General features: G+C 39.7%; 1 protein-coding gene across 2 annotated transcripts in view; it reads right to left on the bottom strand.

Annotated features, from left to right (window-relative positions):
- Window positions 1–16,088, bottom strand: part of LOC124776225 (vacuolar protein sorting-associated protein 18 homolog) — a 267,952-nt gene that overhangs the window by 183,223 nt on the left and 68,641 nt on the right. For both annotated transcript variants that reach the window (XM_047251081.1, XM_047251082.1), the window contains 2 exons: window positions 13,327–13,438; window positions 1,828–2,004 (listed from right to left, as the gene is read on the bottom strand). In XM_047251081.1, coding sequence (XP_047107037.1) covers window positions 1,828–2,004; window positions 13,327–13,438 — 289 coding nt within the window. The remainder of the gene's footprint in view (window positions 1–1,827; window positions 2,005–13,326; window positions 13,439–16,088) is intronic.

The raw sequence follows: 16,088 nt of genomic DNA on the forward strand, positions 1-16,088 counted from the left end.
ATTTTGTTGAGCCCAACCTACATAGGTAGGAATGATCATCAAAATAAAATAAGAGAAATCAGAGCTCGAACAGAAAGGTTTAGATGTTCGTTTTTCCCCCGCACTGGTCAGGAGTGGAATGGTAGAGAGATAGTATGATTGTGGTTCGATTAACCCTCTGCCAAGCACTTAAATGTGAATTGCAGATAATAATGTAGATGTAGATGGAGGGGGTCCAACAGCTGCTCAGTTCCAGCCATTCCACCAGGAAGGATGTACACGGCTTGTGGTGTCTGTAGTTCAACCATGCCTAGATGGTCAATACTGGGGTTCGATCATGTCTGCATTGTTACTTTGTGCCAGGAATGGCTCTCAACAAGGGAAGTGTCCAAGAGTCTCAGAGTGAACCAAAGCAATGTTCTTCGGGCATGGAGGAGATACAGAGAGACAGGAACTGTCGAAGACATGCCTCACTCAGGCTGACCAACGGCTACTGCTGCAGTGGATGACCGCTACCTATGGATGATGAATTGGAGAAACCCTGACAGCAACACCACCATGTTGAATAATGCTCTTCGTGCAGCCACAGAACATCGTGTTACAACTCAAACTGTGCGCAATAAGACTACATGATATGCAACATATCTCCCGACATCCGTGGTGTGGTCCATCTTTGCAACCACGACACCATGCAGCGTGGTACAGATGGGCGCAACAACATGCCAAATGGACCGCTCAGGATTGGCATCAAATTCTCTTCACCGATGAATGTCGCATATGCCTTCAACCAGACAATTGTCGGAGACGTGTTTGGAGGCAACCAAGTCAGGCTGAACGCCTTAGACACACTGTCCAGTGAGTGCAGCATGGTGGAGGTTCCCTGCTGTTTTGGGGTGGCATTATGTGGGGCCGATGTTCACTGCTATACAATACGTAACTGCTGTACAATACATGAATGCCATCCTCTGACCAATAGTGCAACCATATTGGCAGCATATTGGCGAGGCATTCGTCTTCATGGATGACAATTCGCGCCGTCATTGTGCACATCTTGTGAATGACTTCCTTCAGGATAATGACATCACTCGACTAGAGTGGCCAGCATGTTCTCCAGACATGAACCAAATCAAACATGCCTGGGATAGATTGAAAAGGGCTGTTTCTGGATGATGTGACCCACCAACCACTCTGAGGGATCTATGCCAAATTGCCGTTGAGGAGTGGGACAATTTGGATCAACAGTGCCTTGATGAACTTGTGGATAGTATGTCATGATGAATACAGGCATGCATCAACGCAAGAGGACGTGCTACTGGGTATTAAATGTACCAGTGTGTACAGCAATCTGGACCACCACCTCTAATGGTCTTGCTGTATGGTGGTACAACATGCAATGTGTGGTTTTGTTTCACAATAAAAAGGGCAGAAATGATGTTTATGTTGATCTCTATTCCAGTTTTCTGTACAGGTTCCAGAACTCTCAGAACAGAGGTGATGCAAAACTTTTTTTTGATGTGTGTATATGTCACTGGGAACAGGGACACACTATGCTGCAACAGTATAATCCGTTCTCCCTGCACAAGAAAAATTTGGAAAAATTTATGTACGTGAATATTCTCAACATAGCGTTGCTATTAAACAGTCACAAATTGTTAAAGGTGATGGGCTGAAGTACTTGGAACCTGTTTTTAGTACACATGACCACTTTCTACTTGTAAGACACTGAAATGGAAATGACTGAAAATTACAATATTATACCACCACGCATTCTTTTTTCCTAGTGCACTGAAGCTGAAGCGAAGAGAATTCAAGAAAATAAGAATATTTCAGAGGTGATGTATATCTTACCTGTACTTGTTGTTGGTTTAAGAAACTGTCTAGTTCTTTCTGCAAACTGCTGTACTGTTGAGTTCTCTCTTTCCCTTCATCACGTAAACAACCCAACTGGTTAAGAAAGAGTTCCAGGACCCACATTACAATCATTGTGACTTGTGTTTTGTCTTGAGGCCTCAGGCCTTCCAATTTCTGCAACAAATATAGAAATAATATGATAAGTTGCAACAGGAATTGTGTAACTGCAACAGATATTGCTGGAATGCTCAAAAGGGTGACAACAGTTTTAAGAGAAAAATGGCTTAATTTTTCTACCAGACTCTATAAAAATTGCAAGTCAACCTTTAGAAAAACTACTTGTCAAAAGATTTTTAATCCATGATTTGGATAATATCAAGTGGCAAACATTGAGAAAAAAGGAACATACAATGCCAAAAATTTTTTTAGTTCACAAGAATGAATGAAATCTTCTTTGAAACTTTTTCCTCATCTAAAGACATGACTAAAAAAGAGTGCTGCTGTTAATAGATGAACGACAGTGAATAAGTACGAGTAAACTTGGAATAATATTTCCAGTATGTCACAGGTTGTATATTTTCTCTCTTTCTCTTTCATCCCATTAATATAGAACAATTAATACTGTAATCACCACTGTTTTCTTTCACATGGTCTACATCATGCTTTCCTAGCCACACACAACCATAAACCCCATGTCTCTTTTGGGTTAATTGTGATATCTTCGTGATCAGGTACAGGGCCAATCTATCCCTATACCCTCACAGCCTCAACACCTTCTGTCCCATACACTGTCAAACATAGAAAATGTTAAAGTAGGTATGCCTCAGGGATCTGTACTGGGCCCCTTCCTGTTTCTGATAACGATCAATGACCTCCCCTCATTTATTAGATCCACCACTGTATTGTATGCAGATGATACGACTTTTCTTCATAGCAGTAACAATCTTAATGATCTTAAAACCTGTGCTGAAAATACACTCACACACGCAGCATATTGGTTCAGAGCAAATGGTTTCCTGCTAAATGAAAATAAAACTCGGCAGATAATCTTCACTCTAAGAGACAAGCCACTATCTGATGACCCTAGTTCTGTTAAATTCCTGGGAGTTTATTTAGACGAAAAGTTATCCTGGGGCCAACATGTAAACTATATTAGTAGTAAGCTATCTAGAGTAATTTATTTATTAAGACAACTCAGAAATTGTGTACGTGAAACATACATCAGATCATCTTATTTTACATTTTTCCAAAATATAATATCCTATGGCATTATCTTGTGGGGTAACTGTAGTCATATACATGACATTCTATTATTGCAGAAGAAAGCCATTAGGATAATTACAAATTCTTCACATAAGGCTCACTGCAAACCCTTATTTACTAAACAAAAAATTATGACAGTAATAAACCTCTATATATACAATGTCTTAATCTTTACGAAGAAGAACCTACAAGGTGTGAAACGTAGAGAAAATGTACATTGTTAAAACACAAAAAGCATCAAACATATATACACGCCTTACCACAGATTATCAAAATCAATAAATAGCTATGAAGCCACAGGGCACAAACTATTTAATAACCTGCCACATGCTATACAGGATCTTCCTGAACAAACATTCAAAGAAAGACTTCATGAATGGTTTATTGCCCGCCTGTTCTATGATATCAATGAATTCTTCAACTGTAAAATGCAGTAATCCAACAGATGACCAACTGTACATTTATTGTAATATAAGCTAAATTATTTCAGTAGTCAATACCTTATCACACTGTATTATAAATTGTATCTTCATTTGACGTTGTCAATTGCTGTAATGGCCTAAAGACAATAAAATCTTTATTATCATTATCATTATTATTATTATTATTATTATTATTATTATTACTACTTCACCTGGTCCTCCTCTGCCCAGTATGCCACTTTCATGGACGTTGATCACACCTCTCTGATAGAGCTCTGCAAACTCTGCACACATCATGCCCACTGTGAACAACTACTCCATATTCATTCATGTCATCTTTCCCACATTAAAACGTCTCTCCCTTGCAGTCTGGCCATGCCTGGATGACATATCTGTACTGATGAGTTACACCTTCCCCAGTATGCTACAGGTCTTTCAAAGGTCTTTCCAGACATATTCTACCCTCAAAGCAGATCTCCTATCCCATGTCCATACCTGACCCTAATCCTCCAACTGCTACTACAAACCAGCTGCACGGAAGTACCTGCATCAAACCCCATGTCATCATGGGCTAAAACAACTTAACCACATCCATTGCCAAGGTTTTGAATATCAGTCACCATACTCGTTAATGAGCAACATCCTACCCACAGTCAACACTACACTCAAAGTGGTATTCTACCACTCACTGAAGAAATATCTGGATTCATCCTTATGCCACATCCACTCCCACTCTCTTGCCACATAAGTATACACCTGTGGAGACTCAGGAGCAAAAACTGTCCTATCCATACACCCAGTACACATTATTCCAGTCTTATCACAAGCATTTCCTACACTATCAGAGGTAGGGGCATACCTGCTCTTCTTTAACTTCTGCATAACCCTTTATGTTGGCATGGTCACCAACCATCTGTCCACCAGTATGAATGGCCACTCCCAAACTGGGACCAAGAGTAGAGTTCACCATTATTGGCAGAACAGCATGGTGAACACAACATACTTGGCTGCTACACAAATCCTGCAATCTGTCCCCCCCCCCCCCCTTTTCCACCCAAATCTAGATCTCTGAATTCCATAGTTAGGAACGGTCCCTACAACACATCCTTCAGTCCTGCATGCCTCCTGGCCTGAATTTCTAATAAGCTGTCCTACACCCATCGTCTAGGCCATTCCCATGCCCCTCTTCACTCATTCTTTACTCACAATCTCCTGTACACAGGCTCCTTCTTCTGCTGTTGTATCCCCCTTCCCAATCCACTCCTCCATTTCATATTGTGCCAGGTGCACCAGAGCAAATATACCTGTGCCACATTTGTATCACACCTCTTTGCTACTTCTCCCTCAGCAAATTAGTTACATGTCAACAGATTAAACAGAGCACAAAAGCCACATTGTCTCACTCATAACTGAAAACCCGATGTACTCTTATGGACTGCATAGTAAATACAGGTTTATCTTTTTTACCTCCATTAATTGGTCATTTCCTATGGTCAATATGCATATGAAGGAAGAAATTTCTGAAAAGTGTGTGTGCGCCACCCACCCACTTTCACCCTTACTTATTCATGTCATACTTTAGGAGTTTCCTACCTATCAGCTGCAGCAAATACTTCAGTGACAAGATTGTTATCACCACACACACAGTAACAAAAAATAAGCGCTATATGTTCTCATTGCCTCAAAATGAAGGGAAAAAGTGGCACAATTATGTTATTGAGTGATGCATCATGTAGTACACATCATCTTTTGACTGTGCATCTCTGTTTCACTCACCTTCATAAATTCAAACCTCTCTACAACCCTACACATACGTAAAATAGGGATCTCACATTATACTCACAATTTGTCACTAAACACAATGACTGGCAAGTGAGAAATTAAATACTAGACTGACTGAACATAACATCTGAGGGCTTGCAGGATGAACACTATGATCGAAGCTGTGAGGTCACTGTGATGCACAAGTTTAGAAGAAAACACCAGTAGGAGGGTTGCCCAGAAAGTAATGCACCACATTTTTTTTTCCTTCAACAATTCTTTATTGAACATAATGAGAATTACAAACACAAAAGAATGGTGTTTTATCTCCACATCCTATTTTTCCATGTAATCGCCATCCAATTATATGCCCTTCCTCCAGTGCAAAACAAGGGCATGTATGCCACTAACCCTTGTACTGGTGGCGGAGCCAGTGCTTCACTGTGTGAATCACCTCCTCATCGTCCTCAAAATGTCTTCAACAAATGGCATCCTTTAATGGCCCAAAAACAGCTGCCTGCAACACGTCAGGTGTGACAGCCATTGACGGTCTCCCCGACCACTGCAAATTGTAGAGCCCCACTGAACCGCCTTCTGATGACCTCACCCTCTGTTCCCAGCAACTAACTGTACTTCAGGTGACAGCAGATGCTCCATAGACTTTGCACAAGCATTTGTGAATATTCCTCACAGTTTCTTGCTCTGCAGTGAGAAATTCAATGACAGCACTCTGCTTGTAACAAATATCACCTAGAGACGCCATTTTGTCCTGCAGCTACACTATCTGTTGGAAGTGACGGAAACTTGGTGTGCTCACTCAGAAGACTTCAAATAATACATACATAACATTTTGGTTTCATAGCACTGTTTTCGACTGAGAAAAAAAATTGTGGTGCATTACTTTCTGGGCAACACTCATATATATTTCTCTCATAGTAGTTTTCAATGAAAAATGCTGAAGGAAATTACTTTCACCATCTAAGTAGAGGTTATTGACTGGTGTTATTGACATATGATGTCAAAGTGACTGTTGGCAAATCACTTTTTTGTGACTTCTTGCCAGTCTGTAACGCATCCAAATGATCCTTGTGGTGCTGGTAAATAAAACCTCTTGTGGCTGCTGTTCTTTGAGAGCTGTCAAACTGAAGCAACAGTATGAGAGCGAAGTAAAATTTCTAAAACAACATGTGTTTGGGAATGTTCAGCAGTAACTTATTTCTCAGTGGATTCTGTTCCATTACCTAATTTCAGTTGTTACTTTCTCCCTATAAAGGAAGGTAATTCACAACTTCCTTCTCCCTTCTTAGAAATGGCACCAAGTGTAGCAATCATCTTGTGTCAGATTTTGTGAATACCATTCCATAACCAGACATTTTTTCCACTTCTGTACACTGTTATATCATCACTCTTTTGAAGACGTAGTTCCCTTCTTGCAAGTCCTCTGGTAGATCATTATGTCCAGTCCATCTTCCAAATATAGGTTAAGTTACTGAAAAACAATCTCTCTTCACTGTCAGATATTTTCTTTAAGCTTTCTGATAAATATGGAACCATGAATTATTACTTTTCTTCGCTCTTTGGGTCTCCCCCTTCAACCATGGACCTTGCTCTTGGTGGGGAGGCTTGCGCACCTTAGTGATATAAGCAGCCGTACCATGGATGCAACCAAGACAGAGGAGTATCTGTTGAGAGGCCATACAAACATATGGTTCCTGAAGAAGGGCAGCAGCCTTTTCAGTAGTTGTAGGGGCAACAGTCTGGATGATTGACTGATCTGGCCTTGCAACATCAACCAAAACGGCTTTGTTATGCTGGTACAGCGAACAGCTGAAAGCAATTTTTCTCAAGGGTATGCAGCTCTACTGCATGGTTAAATGATGATGGCATCCTCTTGTGTAAAATATTCCAGAGATAAAATAGTCCCACATTCAGATTCCGGGTGGGGAGCGCTCAGGAGGATGTCATTAGCAGGAGAAACAAACCTGCCATTCTAAGGACCAGAGTGTGGAATGTCAGATCCTTTAATAGGGCAGGTAGGTTAGAAAATTTAAAAAGGGAAATGAATAAGTTAAAGTTAGATATAGTGAGAATTAGTGAAGTTTGGTGGCAGGAGGAACAGGACTTCCAGTCATGTGAACACAGGGTTACATACACAAAATCAAATAGGGGTAGCGCAGGAGTAGGTTTAATAATGAATAAAAAATAAGAATGCAGATATGAACAACATAGAGAACGCATTATTGTAGCCAAGATAGACAAAAAGACCACACCGATCACAGTAGTACAAGTTTATATGCCTACTAGCTACACAGATGAGGAGGAGATTGAGAAACCATATGATGAGATAAAACAAGTTATGAGGCACATGGTCATGTTTATCTGATTGTGAAGTGCGTTCTTCCAGTAAAACCATCAAACTTGAGTCTGGTATCTGTAGAAATATCTTAACAAATTTGCGTGATAGGTACAGCCACATTACACCTCATTTGCCGCAGAAAGACAACTGCTCTTCAGAGAAGAATAATACATAATTAGGTTTCTTTACATCTGTCTCCATGACAGGACACATTTTATACTTTATCATTGTAGCAACTTAGGTTTCTTTACATTTGGCAAATCATGTGCAGACATTTGCTTTTTTGGTGAAGACTGGTGAGATGGTATGTAATAATTATTATTGAACAACAGAGTGATGTGTCCGCATGTGGAGAGAATAACAGGAGTGCACCATCACTGAGAGAATCATATGTGAAACAGAAATCTACATTTAGAATTGCAGTGGTTCAAGATGACCAACTCAGCAACACAAAAGGTACAGTTTGCAGCATCACACCACAGTACACCAATCAACAGTCACAGTAACAAACGCAAGTATTACAATAACGCCAATTTTATTTAGTTTGAAATTACTGCTTTAGGTGAAACTTTTGAATTATTTGCTTGTGAAAAATTTTGTATGGAAGAAGTTAGTTAGACTTGTGTTTTGTACCTTTTGACTTTCAGGTGAAAAAACGTCATCACAAATGGGGCAAATATCAGTTTCTTGGATATCAGTTTGATAAAGAAGGAGAACATGATACGGTAGGATTCAAAGATTTACACTCCGAGGACATAATTATAGTAACAATGAAGGCAATAAAACTATCTTAGGAGGAAACTGCACAATAATTTTAAAAAAGTCAGAAAGAAATCTTGAAGGAATTAGGAAGCAATTAAATCTGCCTTTAAGGAGGCTCCAGAGGAAATAGTGAACATGTCTGAAGAGAGACAAAAAGAGGAACACACAGATGGTGTATTGAAATGCAAAATGCACCAACTACTCTTAAAGAACTTCCATTACCTACATAGTCACAATCAGAAAAGCTACTTTCAACATTGACTTGTTAACTGAAACACCTAGTTTTGAACTTAACAAATCAAGCAGAGTGCCAACTACAGCAATCTCAGACAATAACAAAACTAGTACATGGTCAGAGGGTCACAGTACTGAACCACATGCTAACATTTTCAGTATGGATTCAGATGTGTTGTCAAAGTATAAGGGTTTGTTACATCATAAGAAGAAACTTGAAGATATGTTGTCTGGAAAGTAAGAAGAAGAAAGTTTGTTGTACACAGAATTTGACAATATGTTTTTGGAAAATTTCTTCAGTATAAGCATGAAAGAAGTGAGTTTAAATTCTGATCCTTACTAGTAGAAGACATGACGAAGTGTATTGCGAAATTTTGTGAAAGGAATTAAGAAGAAATCGGTGTTTTGAAGTATGGTATAAAAAAATCGAATTTTATGCAGGGTGATGCAGTGGCTAAAGTTTGTGGTCTTCTGCCTACGTCAGTAATGGTAACTGTAGAGCTGGCACTACATTGATTAGCACAAAGCACAAGAGAGAAGAAATAATGGGAGTCAAGAGGAAAAGCAAGGAAAAGAACGAGAGAAGATATGAATACGCATGAGATAATTACGGCCTGTTGACTCACAGACAGAAACAGGAAGAGGTGGAATGACACAGTATTAGCTAACGTCAACTGAGAGTGTATGGAAAGGCACTAAGGAGAATAGGCAGAAATGAAATGGCATATTGTCTTATATCAACGTTCATAAGGACATAAATATTATGCAGTGGAAGAGGAAATGGATGGAGAAAGTGAGGAGATTGACATTGGTGCATTTGTGTACATTGTAGACCTACAAAAAGAAAGACTGGTACTCACAAATAAATGAACTGTCAAATATTCATCAACAGTGATTTATTTAGTAATTCTGTATTCTTTGTTGTAAAATACTTTAAATGAGTTATGCTAGCAATGATGTAGGCTGTCATTATAATGAACAGGGATATTTTACTTCTTTTGGCCTTTTGTGATTCCAACACTGTAGGAGTGTTACACGCTATGCACATTTTGGTTTTGTTGTCATGCGTATAGATTCTCAGCGCTATTTGTTCACATGCTGACTGCATGAGTGGCCAAGAAAGGGAGTCCAGGACCAGTGTCCAGCACCACCCTGCCCCTGCTGCTTCCACTGAGACTCAACGGCACAGTAGAACTGTGCATTTATCTCCTTCACTTTCTGCTGTCCAACCTCACAGCCACCCGCTACTGACCTGCCTTCTGCATAGCCAGTGACTAAGACAATACCCATGCTTGTTGCTATGACGTGAGAATTGGCAACCTTCAACTGTGCTGCCGATTACTGTGCAACAATTGACAATTGCCACACTTGCCTGGTGCCTCAGTAGGAATAGAAATCTCAAAATTAGTTGCTACAGCAACTTGCCACTGAGTGTGAACATTGCTCGAAGTGTTGTGCCAAAAAGTAATATGTCAATTATGTAAGTGTTTGCAAGCGTTTGTTTCAGCTAACTAATCATTACCTTTAGTTTCTTTATGTTAAATATGCATTTTCAAATTTAAAAACCAGATTCTTTGCCTGTCTTACATTACCTACATAAATGCTGCGATAGTCAATATACTTGATTTTTATGGCAAGTTTTTCAAAATTATTTGATTACCATTTGTGTAATGACATAGCATTTGATGCACTGTTGTAAGACACTGTACCACATTAGGTAACTAATTAGGTTCCAGTTTATTATTATAGTTTGGATTTTAATAATTTCTTCTATGTACTGAGAAGCAGTTATACATATAACAACATCCTTTTTACATACACTGATCACTGTTTGTAACTAAAGAACAGTTGAGGTAGCGTAATTGCTTGACTTATGGAAGTACGGCTGAAAGTCACACATTATTACAGTTAAAGAAGTTTTTTCAGTGATGCTGAGCTAGAGAAAAGAAAAGTATACAAAATTTTAAATTTTTTGAGAACTGATGAAATCATAATTGCACTGTCTTTTGCATAATCTTTGCACGTAATGTCTACAGTTCTTGGTGAATGTGCCTTTATCATAGTAACATATGATCCTGTTTACTGGGAAAAACTAATTATTGGCATGAGTTGTATGCCACAGAACATTAATTGACGTACAAAGGAATTCTGATATACAAGATGGAATCCAAAATTTTCGGGACTGGTGCTGCCATCTGGAAAGTAGGAGCAGTAGATCTTTGCACCACTAGGTGGCGAGAGCTGCATATCTGATGAGTCGGTGTGCAGAGTGGTTTACAGCTAGGAGGACGTGTTGTGTGTCCACAGTGATTTCTGTAATACTCTATGTTTGGTGTGTGGCGATTTTATGATGGATCCGTGAACAGAGCAGCGCATGTGTATCAAATTCTGTGCTAATCTTGGAAAAAGTGCTACAGAGACCCTTGCAATGATTCAACAAGTGTTTGGGGGACAGAGCATGAGCCATATGTGTGTGTGTGTGTGTGTGTGTGTGTGTGTCAGTGGAAGAGCCTGGGCTCTCCAAGACCCAAAAAAGCAAGACAGGTGAAGAGCATAATCATAGTTTTCTTTGACACCAAGGGAATTGTGCACAAAGAATTTGTCCTACCCAACCAAACAGTGAAAACATGCGGTGATGATGGCCCAAACATTGGCATCAAGGGAACTGGCTGCTGCATCATGACAACACACCCTGTCACACATCCGTGCTCACCAGGACCTTTTTGGCAAAAAGCAACATGACGGTTGTACCCCACCCACTGTACATGCCAGATTTGGCACCTTGCGACTTTGCGCTATTCCCAAAACTGAAACTCAAGTTGAAAGGCTGTCGGTTCAACACTCTAGAGAGGATTGGAGAAGCATCGCTGGCGGTGATAAACACCCTCCAAGAACAGGACTTCCAGAAAACGTTTTACCAGTGGCAGAAGTGCTGGGACCGGTGTGTACTTGATGGGAACTACTTTGAGGGTGATGGTGACCATTAATCCAAAGGTAAGGTTTTCAACAAATGGCAGCACCAGTCCCGAAAATTTTGAATAGCACCTCATATTATCCCCCCCCCCCCCCCCCCTCTCCTTTTGCCGTCATCCAGTTTCATTTCTATGAGCGTTGACTGCCCACTTGTCACATACATTAACCAAAATATAAGCAACTGTAAATTTTTGATATAAGGTTAAGGCAGTGTGAGGTGTGGCTGATATTTTTAATGTATTATAGTATAATAATAGAGGAATGAGCCATTATTGGGTTACTTGCAACATCTGGTTATTTGTTTTCATGGCGATCTTGCTGCGGGGCCAAAATTTCTGTAGGATTTCTATTTCTTTTTGGGTTTCCAAAAACCTTTTTTCTCACTTTTTTGAAAAGATGTTATCGGGGGTGAGAGGGGGGGGGGGGGCGGGCGAGGATGTGAGGAGTACTGCTACCTCTGATATCATAACATACTTATATTGTATTCTTTACTTATCGCTGTCTTCTGGAATTTTCGAAGCTGAGCAGGACTTTTCCCTGGACAGAGTATTGCTTTGCTGAATAATGTCAACAATGCCCCAGCAGTAGTGGCTATGCATTGTCTTGGTGTGTGCAACAGAGTCACTGTTAGCCTTCATCACGGAGCAGTCATGTGCAGCCGCGTCACAGATAAACAGTACGGGAAATTTGCTATAAAGTATAAATGAGAGTTCCAACTGTTATGTTGGTCTGTACACGAAAAGTGTTTGAGACACACTGTTGTTTCGCAGAAATGTGCATGAGATTTATGGTTGAAACAGTATTGTGCTTTTTAATCAGTAACTTTTGTGGAGGAACATATTGATAGTAGAATGTAAATGAAAAGGCTTCCATGATCAGTGATTATCTGTTTAATTAATGTGGAAATGCTATGTAGCAATAGTTACTGCAGAGTGATTGTGAAACAAGCTTAACAGTTAACACACGACTGGATAAGTTTAGGCATTTTTAGGGAAGTGTTTAACATGCCAAAAGGGCAATAAAACAAAAAATTGACTTGTACTGTTATTATATTTCAAAGTGACATTTTCCATTTTTAATCTAAACAACTTTAATATTCAAACGGTGCAAGAGGTGTGTACATATTAGGCACAAGGTGAGGTTTGTTTCCTAACAAACTGCATTCTCTCAGTAAAGCCATCGAACTTCAGTCCGACAGCTGCAAAAATATATTAACAAATGAGAGTGAAAGGTCTGGCCATATTACACTTGGCTTACTGTGAAAATACAACTGCTTTCAGTGAAGAATAGTAATTAGGTTTCTTTATACCTGTCTCCATGACAGGACACACGTGTTAGCATAGTAGCAATTTAGGTTTCTTTAGAAATTCTCACTCTGAAATAAAGTGTAACAGAAATTCATTGCTCATACCAATTAGCAGCAGAGAGAGAAAATGTGTCTCAAAACAACCTTAATCTCTATTACCAACATAATTTCTGATGTTATCATTTATCTTATCAGTATCAGTGCCACAGAGTTTAAAATAAAGTCTCAGTAAAGTTTAGCTGAACAAAAAAAGGGGTACTGAAATGTGGAAGTTGGATACTGACTCGTGGGGCATACTCTCATATGCAAGTTGATAAATTATTGGCTGCAGCAGGCAGATATTTGAATTCAAATACTACAGAGTTTCAGATATTTGAAAGGAGCTAGCTGGCTGTAAGCAACAATGAAATGAAGTTTACCTTCTTGAGAAATGTGTTCAATGCTTCAATTTGCCAAGCTTGTAGAAATTTCAGAGCAATTTCTTCAAATGAAGAATGTGTTTCTGCATAACGGATAGCACTCTTCTCATATCTGAAAAATAGCAGATTTCAACATGTATATGTCAAGACCAAGTTCATTCGTACAATATAAAAATCATGGTAGTGCTATCATGTCACTTTCCCAAATTTTAAAAAAGTAGTAACAAAACAAAGAACACACTGGTTCTCTTCCGTGGGTTCTAATCATAAACAGAACAAATTAACTCACAACTTCAATGTGTGAATCCATTTTCCCCTTAACCAAACAATGGAAAATACAGGAGGGTATGTAACCATATTATGAAATGGATAGTTGCTATGCACCATACAGCAGAGATGCTGAGTTGCAGATAGGCACAACAAAAAGACTGTCACAAAATAAGCTTGTTGACAAAGGCCTTGTTGGCTGAAAGCTTATTTTGTGACAGTCTTTTTGTTGTGCCTATCTGCATCTCTGCTCTATGGTGAGTGGTAACCAACCATTTTCATAACATTTTCCCCTTAAATTGTATGTGTGTGTGTGTGTGTGTGTGTGTGTGTGTGTGTGTGTGTGTGTGTGTGTGTGTGTATGTGTATGTACGTATGTGTGTGTTTGTTTTAGTCTGTCAATGGTCATTCCTATTAACAGTATCTGTACATTTCAAATTTTGTGTAGTGTAAAACTGATGGGTGACAAAAGTGGCATGTCTATTAAGAGATAAACTGTCTGGCAAAAAAAGGTGAAGCACCCACAAGGAGAAGAGGAAATGAATTGAAGACTCATAGGTTGAGAAGGAATGTGATGATGTTTCAGTGATTACAGAACTGAGTCAGATTTACAAGGAACTTGGTAGTATGAGCCCACTTGTCAACATTACGTTGCATCCCCTCTGGTCTGGATGTATGCTATGATCCATTTGGGAAAGGTGTCATAAAGCTGCTGTATTCTCTTCTGAGAAAAGTTGGCCCACATATGTTGTAACTGGTCCTCGATATCCTGGGTACTGACACAAGGACAGAGTTGACATGTGACCTGATTTCACAAATGTTCTATCAAGGATGGATCTGGGGATCTTGTTGGTATCATCCGGACAGTACAAGAGGCATGTGCCACATGTTGACGAGCATCGGCCTGTCAAAAAATGGCACCAAGATACTGTCAGATGAGAGGCAACACAAGAGGATGCTGAATGTTTGTGACAAACCAGTGTGCTATCAGGGTTCTCTCAATCACTACCAGCCATAAACTGAAGTCATACCCAATGGCTCCTCACACAATGATGCCAAAAGCAACACTGCTGAGCCCCTCCAAAACATTGGAAGAATGGAATTTCTCCCCAGGTAGCCACCATACTAGCTGATGATGTTCATTTGGGTTAGTGCAGCAATCCAATTCATTGGTGAGCACAATGCGACGTCATTCGTCAGCAGTCCCCGCCAAACACAGCTGTTTCTTGTGTTGTTAATGGCAGCCTATGCATGGAACAGTAATTCCCTGATCCAGGTGCTCCTAGTCTCTGACTACTGGAGCGAGACTACCCAGAATGTTGCGGAGGGCCCATTACTTGTTCTCACATGGCAGGCACAGATGTGAAGGGGCTATGATGTGCTTGATGCACAAAACAGCAATCCTCTCTTGTGGTCAGATGTGGTCAACTGGAACCCTGATGATCAGTATACCTGCCCTCACATTCCCATACAGTCCAACATCAGGCCACCGTCACATGCAGATGTCCCACTGTTCTGCCAGATGAAATCACATTTGCCGGCACAATGATGAGTTCTTTGGTTTCCTCTGGGAGGAGATTGAGAGGAACTACAACACATAAAATATTAGTTCACTTTATTGCAACATAGGTATGAAGATTTACTTAACATTGTACAATCCAGTTCCACAGGAAAGTTCTGAATATTTACAACTGTTTCTGAATATTAAAAGTAGCACATGATATAGACAATTTTGCAAGAATAACTAACATAGTGTCCACATCAATTTCTGTCTATGACATTTAACGCACTGGTGGCATACTTAAGACGAAGTTGTAGTCTTGATCGTTGGCTACAAACTGGAATGAGTGTTCCTTTGCTCAGCCATTGCAATCGTGTAGCATAGCTCTAGGAGATATGGCTACATTACAGTTTCTCACTCATTGGTGTGGCATGCAGCAAAGGTAGAGTCTGTGCACAATATAGTGGCCAAACCGCAGTGACCAATTTTCACACAAAGCACTGGGGGAGTTCATTTGTTTGTTCAGAAGAGGAGGCCAATATTGATTGCTCACTTTTGGCAGTCAGCTGTGCCCTGTGATGACACAATTGGCTCTGCAATCTTTCTCAAAGGATTTTACAGAAACTATTTGGTACAAAAATTTCATTTTTGTGTTACTTTTAGTGTTATATGTCAGCTTCATGATGACATGTCCCTCATTCCATTAATTGTCATTGTTTTTGTGATATCTGCTTTCAAGAAAGGCACCATGTAAAATTTAAAAAGTTTGCAATGAAAACTAGGGGTCGCTATGATCTTCCATTTGGTGCACATCACATAATAAGTTGCTGTGTACAAAATTTAGGTAATTGAATTTTTCTTTAGACTTGGATGGAGATCTCGATCTGTCACCAATCTTGAGAAAATTGATCTGATGTAGCACATTCATTTGCAGTGCACTTGCCAGCCATAAAGCCAAAATGAAATATCCACAACATTTCTCATATTTCATAAA

The sequence above is a fragment of the Schistocerca piceifrons genome, chromosome 2 (assembly GCF_021461385.2).
Source record: "Schistocerca piceifrons isolate TAMUIC-IGC-003096 chromosome 2, iqSchPice1.1, whole genome shotgun sequence".
In the NCBI taxonomy this organism is placed as follows: domain Eukaryota; kingdom Metazoa; phylum Arthropoda; class Insecta; order Orthoptera; family Acrididae; genus Schistocerca; species Schistocerca piceifrons.